Source organism: Grammomys surdaster, unplaced genomic scaffold (genome assembly GCF_004785775.1).
Source record: "Grammomys surdaster isolate TR1022 unplaced genomic scaffold, NIH_TR_1.0 164, whole genome shotgun sequence".
In the NCBI taxonomy this organism is placed as follows: domain Eukaryota; kingdom Metazoa; phylum Chordata; class Mammalia; order Rodentia; family Muridae; genus Grammomys; species Grammomys surdaster.
In genome coordinates this window covers 5,257,965-5,269,217 of record NW_021604612.1, presented here as the reverse complement: position 1 = coordinate 5,269,217, position 11,253 = coordinate 5,257,965, and the positions used below count along the sequence as shown (strand labels likewise).

The following is an 11,253-nucleotide window of genomic DNA, read 5'->3' as shown; positions in this document are numbered from 1 at the left end:
GGACCTAAACGTGGATGGCAGAAGCCCCAAACCTGTAATCACAGCTCACTGGGCCTCAGCCTGCTCAAGAATGTGTTGACAAAACATCCACTTTCCTCAGAGATGGGGAATTCTCATAGGGCAGGGCAGAGCCCACTGAAAGCCTGGGCCTTTCCGAGTGTGCTGGCCTGGGGCCCTTTCCCTCAGGGTGCTTTCTTTCTCTCTCCTTGCTGGACATGCTAGCTCCTGAGAGTTGTCTTTGACTATCCGTGGACCCTAGGCTGGTGTTTGCTACCCGCCCGCAATTCCCTCCTCCCCCTGCACATCATGCTGATAAGACAGAAAAAGATCACTCCAGGCCTGACTTTGAACTCCAGCTGTGTAGCTAAGGGTAACTTACTTATCCTTGTTTAGCCTCAGTTTCTCCCTCTGTGAAATGGGAATGATGACAGTATCTTCCAAAAGGGGCCACTGAACCGCCCTCCAAGTGTTAAGTGAGTTAATATGACAGAGCCAGTCTGAACGGTGCCTGGTGTGCTGAAAGCTCTCTCTACCAAGGGGCTGGACCTCGTCTTAGTTCACCTTTGTTTCTGAAATTCTTTTTGTTGTTTTTTTTTCAGTGACGGGGATGAAACGGAGGGCCTCATACATGCTGTGCAGAGAGTGAGCATCCTCCCAGTGAGCTACACCCCACCCAACCCTGAACGTTTCTGACCTCTAAAATAATACCCTGTGCTGCAGTGTCCCATACATCCAAGACCTAAGTTCTCTTAGGTAAAAAAAAAAAAAACAAACAAAAAAACCCCACATCTCCCTGATGGAGAAGCGTCTCAGAGGTGTGATGTGTGTTTAGTGGGCACAAGGAACTGGGTTCAGTGACGGGTACCACAAAACAGAGGGTGGGGGAGAGGGAGAAGGAGGGAAAGAGGAGTAATAGGAGGAGAAGGAGGAGGAAGAGGGAGAGAAGAGGAAGAGGGGAAAGAAAGAGAAAAAAGAGGGAGAGGAGGAGGGATAGGAGAAAGAGCATGAGGAGGGAGAGTAGAGGAAATAAAGGAGGAAGAGAAGGAGGGAGAGGAAGAGGAAGAGATGAGGAAAGGAAGCATGAAAAGAGGGAGAGAGACCTTTAATCCCAGCACTTGGGAGGCAGAGGCAGGCGGATTTCTGAGTTCAAGGCCAGCCTGGTCTACAGAGTGAGTTCTAGGACAGCCAGGGCTCTACAGAGAAACCCTGTCTCGAAAAACCAAAACCAACCAATCAACCAATCAACAAACAAGTATTTAAAGGGAAGTAGAAGAAAGGAAATGTATCTACATCATTACTTTGCCAATTAAACGGCACGTATGGGCACTCCCAATGCGGCTCCCGTTAGTGTGACCTCCCGGACCCCCTTGCCTCTGAGAGCGCTCTTTTAGAAACAGCCCAGAAGGCCGGAGCCTCAGCAAAAGAACTCAGCTACCGCTGTGGAGTTTAGTTCAGAAATAGGTCAGCGGGGCGGGGGTGGGGGGAGAGAATTTGTGGGATACAAAGATTTTCCTATGCAGCCCTTCAACTAAAATACCTTGTGTCCCTAGACCTCACTATGTAGCCCAGGCTAGCCTCAAAGTTAAGATACTCTGGCTTCAGCCTCCCAAGTTGCTGGGATTACAGATGTGCTTTATACACCTGCCCAGACATCCCCGTCAGGTAGATCTTTGGGAACTAGACTTTGTACGGCCCCTAGGGGTCTCATGGTAGCCCGGGAGATGCCTGAATGCCCATTCAGTTGGTTAGTCAGTCAGGTATGCGGCTCAACAGGTCCTAGGGTGTGTCCTCTATTGGCATCCCGCCAAACAAACAGGGTTCGGTTGGAGTACTGAGGTACTGGCAGCCAACGCCTGAGCTGGCAAAGGTAATGTGACTCAGGTCGCATACCTTGGGTCTCCCAGGTCCTGGTGACCCGGTCTGGACAGTGTCCACCTCCAGAAGGCAGGTGGAGTTTGCTGCTGAGACTCATTGGAGAAAAGGCAGGCAGGAGGATTATACAGAAGAAAACCGGGACAGGAGATGGCTTAGCAGGTAAAGACAGCAGCCACGCAAGGCCTCAAAACCGGAGTCAGATTCACGGAGATGGGCTAGCCTGTGGTACACAGTGCAGCTGGACAAACAAGAAACCTGGCCCACCCATGGGATGAGAAAGAATTCCTGGGAGCTGTATTCTAGTCTCTGCCAGGCAAGTACTTAACTCTCCCCAGCACAAAAATATAAATAAATTTTAAGAGGGCAGGCAAGAGGGCTCAGCGGTAAAGGTACTTACCACCAAGCCCGATGACCTGAACTTGATCCCCACATAATGGAAGGAGGGGAATGACTCCCACACGCTGTCCTCTGACCTCCTCATGAGCACCAGATGCGCACACACATTAAATTTAAAAGTGTAAAAAAAAAATAATGTTTTAAAAGGAAAAGTCAGAACTGGGGAGACAGCTAGGAGTTAAAGGTGCTTGCGGGGTCTTGCAGAGGACCTGGGTTCCCAGCACCCGAGCCAGAAGGCTCACAACTGCCTGTACGTCCAGCTCCACAGACCCGGCAGCCCTCTCCGGTCTCCAGAGACATCCATGTATTAGTGGCATACACGCGTGTACATAAATAAAAATCAATCCTGTGTGTTTTGACACAGGGTCTCGCCTGGTGCAGCTGAAAGACAATCCACCCCAATCCTTGTGTAGTCCTGGCTGGCCCAGAACTCACTTCATAGATCAGGCTGGCTTCAGACTCAGCCATCCTCCTGCCTCTGCCTCCCAAGTGCTCCGATTAAAGGTGTGTACCACCAAACCAGGTTAAAATAGCTACTCAAAGAAAATTCTAACAAATCAAATCGAGACCCCAATTTTTGCTCCAAGGGCATTCAAAGCCCTGGGCGGAACCTCCGTTATATGGAGTCTGTCTTCTTGACCCTCTGAGGTTTTCATGCCACCCAGGAGGTGCCACAGGCAGAATGTGGCCCCATCTGAAAGGCTCAGGTCCACGAACTGCAAATTGTAGAATGTACACACCATTTTTACCAGCTGAGAACCGGTTTGCCGAAACCCGAGCCTTCTGCTCTGCTCTGAGGCTTTGAGCTGAAACAGGGCCTGGTAAAGGCTAGGCAGCAGTCCACCACTAAGCCACACCCCAACCCTTACACAATACATTTGCTGTGGCTTGTGTTGGTTTTCTCGGGTAGCCCAGGCTAGCCCCAGACTAGCATCCTAGGCAAGGATGCCCTTAAACTTCTGATCCTCCTGCTTCCTCCTCCCAGGTGCTGGGATTATGGACACCACACCCAAAGCGCCTTAAATTCTACTTTCACTAGTGTGTCAACTGGCTTTCATCCTAGACTCCCTGGTATGCAACCTAAATCCAGGGCCCAATCTCTCTGCTCCAATTCTTCTAAGCACCCAGGTGCACCTCAAAACCCAAGTTAATAAAACTCCGAGCAAGATGTACCTCAACTTTTGATGGGGTCAATGATCTCCCCTCAATGTGCCACCGCCCCCTCTCTCTCCAGGAACCTGCACCATGAAGCTACATTGACATTCGCCAACAGGCAGGGCTCAGTTAACAGAGGCTTGATTCAGGGAGCATGGATCTGCCCTGAAACGTCCACTGCCAGAAGTTCACTGAAGACAGCTACACAGGACGCTAGGAACATACCCTAGCCTCCAGCCCCAGCTGATGGCCAAGGGGCTTTGGCAGATACAAGCTTGCTTCTGCACTATCCTGTTACCAATCCAGACCAGTGTGACCATAGCAACTCTCTGAGAATACCGGACCCGAGCTGAGCCTTGCCCAGGAGTCATGAGATCTGACCTGGGTGTTTCACGGGCTGGTTTTTGGAATCCTCATTTGGCTCCTCTACTCCGCTCCTAAATGTGTAAGAGATATGCAGGAAGCACCAAGAAGAGACTGCAAGAAACACCAAGGCTGCAGGTCTAGTTAACACCGGAGCCATCTTCGCAGTCTCTGCAACCTTACTGTGGGCAAGCACTCAGTTGGTCCACCCCATACCAAGCCCGGAATACGGGCCAGAGGATTTCTAGACACTTAGGAAGAATAAAGAAATTGTAAGGCAACTGTGGCCATACTCTATCTTGCCTTTATTTTAATATTTGCTTGCTTTTACTTTACATACATGGTATTTTCTCCACATGGACGTACATGCACCACAAGCATGCCTAGTACATCATGGAACTGCAGTTACAGACAGTTGGGAGCCACCAGGGAGGGGCTGGGAACCAAACCTGAGTCCCCTACAAGAACAGCTGGTGCGCTTGACTGTCAATTCATCTCTCCAGCCCCATAATTTTCTATTTTCTTTAAAGATAAGGTCTTTCTGGGTGGTGGTGGTGCATGCTTTTAATCCCAGCACTTGCGAGGCATAGGCAGGTGATCTCTGAGTTTAAGGACAGCCTGGTCTACAGAGTGAGTTCCAGGATAGCCAGGGATACACAGAGAAACCCTGTCTTAAAAAAACAAAACACAAAACAAAACAAAAAAAACCCCAAACATACACACACACACACACACACTCAGAGGGTGGGGTGCAGGGGGGTGTCTCAAGGGTGGAGAGATGGCTCAGTGGTTAAGAACAGTAGCTGTTCTTCCAGAGGACCAGGCTTCAACTCCCAGCACCCATGATGTAAGCCCAAGCTGGCCATGACCTCCCTAGCCAAGAAAGCTCTTGAATGACTAACTCTACCCTCCACTTCCTGGGTGTTGGGAGAACAGGTGTGCACTACCACACATAGTTCTACCGTGGTTCTGGGGATGAACCCCAGATCTTCATACATTGGAGAAAAACACTTTACACACTGAGCCACAGCCCAGCCCCCACCTCACCCTCAGACACCACACAGTACACTATATATTCGTTAGGTGTGAATCACTGTGGTGTTCACACCAGGTGGGCTAAATCCCTCCCACCCTGGCCTACAGGAAACCGGACTCCCCCAGGTGCAGGAAGCAAGAGAAGCCAACCAGCCTGGTGGACAGACCCGGACACAGATGGCACACATCTTGGATGACCAAGGTCACTCACAGATAAGAAATTATATAGCCCGAAAACAGTTCGGGATTTTTCCTCCCTAGTTCCCAAGGCCACGCTGGAGCTTTCCCAAACTTTTCTCCTTAAAGAGAGCAAGCCATGTGACCAAAGTTATCTACCATTTACATGAAAAGATAAAAAAAAAAAAAAAGCCAGCGTCTTACCGAGAGTCCCAACAAACATCCAGATGGAAACTGGGAGAGGGGACCCAAGTCCTGGGGAGGCAGGAGGATTGCTGTGAGGGACTTTGTTGTCATTGCCCTTTGCTTTATGGTTTTCAGAAATGGGTATCTCGAGTAGCACAGGCTGGCCTCAAATTTGCTTTGTAGCCAAGGATGACCTTGAATTCATGGCTGTCCCACCTCTCCCCCTAGAGTGCTGGGATAGCATCCCAAACTATGTTCATTTTTCTTTTCTTTCCTCCCCACCCCCCTTTTTTTGGTTGAAAGATCAAAAGCCTTGCTCTAGCTAAGTAAACACCCTACTCCTAAATGACAGCCAGCAGGGATTCCATAGCAAGACTTTGTCTCATAAAAGAACGAGCTGGCTGGGCAAGAAGCCTGCGCCTTTAATTCCAGCACCCAGGAGAGAGAGGCAGGCAGATCTCTGTGGATACAAGGCCAGTCTGATCTACATACAGACCCTCCCTATCTCTACCGTGACCTTCCACCTCCAAAAAAAAAAAAAAAAGACGATAAACCAGAGAGGAAGGGAGGAGGAAAAGACCAGGATGCACCGTGACTGCTAGGACCTTGGGATGCATTTTTCCCATGGGAATCGAGTCACCTGCTTAAGCAGCGGACCTCACTCAAAAGACCAAGGTCATGTCCACTGTACCAGTTTCCCTTATCAGCGCACGGGATGTAGCAAAATTCCATGGTGACCTTGAACTTCAGATGATAAAACTGAACGCTGAGAAAACAACAGCCAGCAGGGCCTAGACCAGAGCCAGTGTGTAGCCCTCAGAGGACTTACTATTGGCCACAGGCGGCACCAGGCCCTCCCAGGATGTAGTCCTATCAGTTCACAACACCCTCACACTCTGTGAGCAAAAATTGAGGCCGAGTCTCCATCAGAGCCACGGTTGTCCTCGATGACCACCAAGCAGTGGGGGCAGGGGTGTCTATGGCTCAGGACTGTCTGGGAGGGAAGAGGAGGTAAGATCCCGGGAGACTCTGCTGCACATGAGCAAAGGGGCACCTGCCTCTGGTTTTCACCGAGAAACTGCAGCAACCACTGGCCTACATTTCCCAGTGAAGGACTTCTCACCGTTCAGAAAGCATCAGATGTATTTAGGAAGTATAAGGTCTTGTTGGATTTCAGGGACACTTGTGTGTTTGTCAGCAGGTTTGCGAGCATGTGTGTGTACACACGTGTTGAAGACAGAGGACAACCTTGGCTATAGTTCCCCCGCTTTTTTTGAGACAGGGCCTATGTATCCCAGGCTGGCCTCCAACTTGTCCAGACTGAAGTCATCTGTCACTAAAGCCCACACTCCTGACAGTGACCTCTTCCACAGGCTCTCACTGCCCACCCCCAAGCCCATCCCCACCAGTCCCACTTACTGGCCACCTGAAGCCTCACAGGGAACCAGTGGGTCTCGTTCAGAACCTCCTGGCAGGTGTAGTTCCCATCATCCTCCAGTCTCAGAGCCTCAATGCGCAGGGCACCTGCATCCTCGAGAGAGAAACGGGGTGCAGCCGGAGGGAGGCTGGAATTGGAGGAGACCAGGAAGGCAGGCTCTGAGTCATTCCGGTACCAGGTCACCAGGCCCCTGGATCCTGATATGCTGCCACAGCGCAGAGTAATGTTCTCATGGACTTCACCAATAGCCACAGTCTCTAAGTCTGGAAAGGAAAGGCTGGGCTGTCAACTCATTCTTTTTGTTGATGGGCAACAACCCCTTGCGAACAATAAGACCTTATTTTCTAATAGTACGTACAGTGTGCGTGTGTGCGTTCGTGGGTGCACACATGAGTCTCAAGTAACCCAGGCTGAACTTTCGTCTCCCTTGCCCAAACGCTGGAATCAGAGTCTGTGCTACCCCGCCCAGTTTATATACTGCTGGGCATTGACCCCAGAGCCTCCAAGTGCTCTAACAGTGAGCTAAATCCCCAGCTATGTTACCAGACATCTTAAATAGTAGTGGTATGCTTTGAATGTTAAACGTTCCCCATAGGTCCCCGAAACACACACCCTACCTCCCCCTCCCAGCCCCACTGGTGGCACTGTTTGGGAAGGTTAGGAGGTGGGGCTTTGCTGGAGGAAGTGAGTCACTGGATATATTTCCGGTTCTCTCTCTACTTCCGGATGGATACACTGAGAGGGAATAGCCTCAGACTCCTGAGACTAGCCTTCTCTATCATACAACACCCCTTGGGAACTGTACACCAAAACAAACTCTCTAGTTTTTTAGGTTGATTTTGTCAATCACAGCAACAGAAATGGTTCCCCCACCTACCCCCACATACAAGGCGGAAGCGCCACGTCATCCAATGGCTCCCTTTCATCCTCTGCTGTCCACAAGGAAGGACAGGAGCAGCTCCAATTGCAGAGCAAGAATGAACCCTGCGCGGGGCAGAGCCAGGATTCTCAGAGGTCCCAGATGCAAGTGCTCTAGATCAGGCAAGATCAGCAGAGCCGCCTATCCAATCACCCCAAAAGTGTCGGGCAATAACCCTCTCTCTCCAGGTGGCCCATCTGTCAGGCCACAGTATTACTCAGCAGTCTTGTTGCCTAGACAACCAGATAGGTGGGGGTGGTGGATCAGATCTTGGTGTTGAGTTCGAGGCCAGCCTGGTCTACAGAGTGAGTTCCAGGACAGCCAGAGCTACACAGAGAAACCCTGTCTTAAAAAACAAACAAACAAATAAACAAAAAAACAGATCTTGGTGTCCTTCCCCCGGGGATTAATCATTTGGAAGCACTCTAGGAAGGAATGGGTTGACAACATACTATGCAGACACCAGGAGGCAAGTCCTCTGCTGGGTTCTGGGGATCTGCTGGTGACCAGTGAGAGAACCGTCCAGTTTGTAGTCTAGTGGGAAAACAGGCACAAAACAGGTACGGAGGGAGGATAGAGGTGAGGACAGAGAGACAAGAAGGGCTCCCAAGCTTGCCTGGGTATATGCCAGGCAAGTCTTGAAAGTTGGACCCGACAGACAAGAAAGCACAGGACGGGTTCAGAAGGAGCCAGAGTCCAAGGCAGAGGGAGAGAGCCATGTCAAACGCCCAGACCAAAGCCAGCTATGGTGACAGCCATGTGGAATCCCAACCCTTAGGGAAGAGGCAGGAGGTCAGGTCTTGGGGGACAGGCTACAAAATGATTCCCCGACTCAGGGGCAGAGGGCGTTTCCAACCCCTGCTCAAGACCGATGGGCAAATGACAGCTGACCAGGGGTTGGTTAGTAGGTAACAAGAAACAAACACACTGTTTTTCCTGAGAAGAGAAATATTCCAGAACTTTCCACAATCAACACCCAATTCTAGAGAGGCCACGGGGACAGGGATTTGGGCACAAACTGGTGGGCTGATAAGAATGTCCTGGAGGTTATTAACAGGGGTAGATGCTATACACCGTAGCATTGTACACAAATGGAGGTCAGATTACAGCTTTCAGGAGTCAGGTCTCCCTTTCCACCATTGGGAGGATGGAGGAGGGTGTCCAGGGATGGAACCCATGCCCTCCAAGATTACAGCAAACTCCTCTGCCCACTGAGCCATGTCACTGGCCCGACAGAGTGGCTTTTATTTGTTTTGTCTTAGAGTTCATCATGGCAGGATCTGAAGCAGCCAAAGGTGGCCTTGAACTCACTGCATAGGTGAAGAGAACCATAAAAATTTGGATTCTTTTGCATCTACTCCCCCAGTCCCAAGATGATGGGTGTGCACAACCACCACACCTGTTTTTTATGGGGTTCTGGGACTTAGGACAAGCCTTCTACCAACTGAACTACATCCCCAGACCAAGGGTAGATTTTTATGGTACGTAGATTATATCTCAATAAAATTGTTATAAGCACAAAACAACTGCCACCTGCCTCTCTCTTGGCAACCTTGCCATGGAGTGTTAAGAAAAGGCTCCTTTCAAAAGACGGAAGTTGGGCAGCGTCACAAGAAGTCCCAAGTCTCTGCCCATCCTAGTCACACTACTTTCAAAAGGCTTTCAAAGCCAAAAACTACAAAGGGCTGGGGGGAAGGGGGCATTGTAAGCCAGTATCTATAAGGTAGAGAACCCACTAGTGCCAGCCACTCTCAAACAGCACGAAACACTTCAGAGTGATAACTTAAAAGTCTGCCACAGCTGACCCTGGTGCCACACAGCTGCAATCTGGAAAGCTGAGGCAGGATGATCAAGTTCAAAGCCGGCCTGAGCTAAGAAGACAGACCCTGACTCCAAAAGGATGATGGGACGAAGGATGGATGGGGGGTGGGGAGCTGAGGAAGGATCATTTTCAAATGATTACCTTGTTCTCACATGGGAACCTCCACCAAGGAAAAGACGAACTGCAGAGTTCCAGCTGCACAGAGCATCCTTCAGACTAACACAGCTGCCCCGTCCTAAGCCCCTGGCCTGGAATAACCTTCCTGCAACTTTAACCTTGAAAACTGGGCTAATCCTGTCTCCAAAGAAGGCAGTGACCTGGTCCATCTCCTCATGGCTCTGCTAGCATCCCTGCTTCTAACTACTGAAGACGGATATGGCCTTAGGTCATCTAGTCAGGGATGCAGCTGAAGCAGATCAGCCTCAGAGAACGGTTATCAATTGGTGATGTCTGTCATGGACAAGGAGAGGGTAGACCTGAAATACACACGGATCCAATACGTGCCACATCAGGCTCCACACGTGTCTCCTCATGCAGCTCCAGGGTTCCACTACCAGGCTACATCTCCAGCCCCATGACGACCACCAGTCTTGATGCTATCCTTATTTAGCCAGCTTGAGTAATACCCAGACAGGAATCTCTTCCCAGTAACTCTCTCCAAGCATGGCCGGGAGCACACATCCAGGTGACAAGCTGAAGCATCAGTGACACCTGTCCCACCTCTACGCTTGAAAAAAGAGAGTTACGTGAATACCCAGCAAGCCCCTGGGCACTTAGCACACAGGGAAAGCAGACCTGGGGGGCAGGGCCTAAAATTTACTGAGCAGAAAGTCAGGGCTGACGGCTCAGGCCTAGAGCCTCAGCGCCACGGAAGCTGGGGTCGAGGGATGGCAAATCTGAGGCCATCGAGAGAACTACCTAGGGAGACCATGACTCAAGCAAGGAACCAGGACATCTGAAGGGAGGTCTCCAAGTGGGAAGAATCATACACTCTGAAAGCATGTTCATTCTGGCACTTTCTTACCTCAGGCTCCTCCCAGCTACCGAAACTGAGAACACTCCGGTAAGAAGACTGAGAGTGACCCCTAACTCCCACTCAATCGCTTACAGCAGAAGGGTCACTAAGTCGAACGCCCAGTAACCGTGAATGCCCAGCAAGGCCATCAGGTACCATCCATGACTGGAGTTGGTGGTGTGGCTAAGGGCCGAGGACTGCCTAGGACACATGCATCATCCGCCAAAAATAAAAAAAATAAAAAAAATCCACGGCCACAAAAAGATCAGGAAATAAAACAGCATGAAAAAGTGGAACAAATTTGGGGTCACATGTCCTAGATAACAGACGACCGCTGCCCAGTCTCTAGTGGAAGAGCCTATGTTGTCAAGCCTTCAGATTTTCCCCCCCACATATTCGGGCAAACCTAGGTTACGAGAAATGGTACTGACTTTTTACAGGACAGCTAAAACCAAACATAAATAAGTAAGTTGTAAAAGTAAAATAGCTAAGTACATTCTAAGAGGACAATAGTTAAGAACTTTTGCCGCTTGCTGCCAGGGAGCTCAGGTATACCTTACTTCCTATTCGCACGAAGCTAGCAGCTGGGTGTGGTGGATTTGGAAATTACCCACCTCCAGGTTTTGCTTCCCCCACCCCAATCTCGAAATGTTCCTACTCTGCAGGAATTCGCGGGCGAGTTAAACACTCTTTTCCAATCCATGCGTTTTGCTAAGAAGCCCCCCCAACACTCCCCTCCCCCGCCGCGGGCGCTATTTTTCTGCATCAAGGGCCATGTCGATGAGATACAGAACACCATCTCCGGCTACGTCTCGTAGGAGGGTGTAATTTTTTTAGTCGAGAATGAAATGATTTCCAAAAAAAAAAAAAAA

General features: G+C 50.1%; 1 protein-coding gene across 2 annotated transcripts in view; it reads right to left on the bottom strand.

The window, feature by feature from the left end:
- The window catches only part of Vsig10 (V-set and immunoglobulin domain containing 10), a 31,990-nt gene that overhangs the window by 19,907 nt on the left and 830 nt on the right, over window positions 1-11,253 (bottom strand). For both annotated transcript variants that reach the window (XM_028765527.1, XM_028765528.1), the window contains exon 2: window positions 6,607-6,888. In XM_028765527.1, coding sequence (XP_028621360.1) covers window positions 6,607-6,888 — 282 coding nt within the window. The remainder of the gene's footprint in view (window positions 1-6,606; window positions 6,889-11,253) is intronic.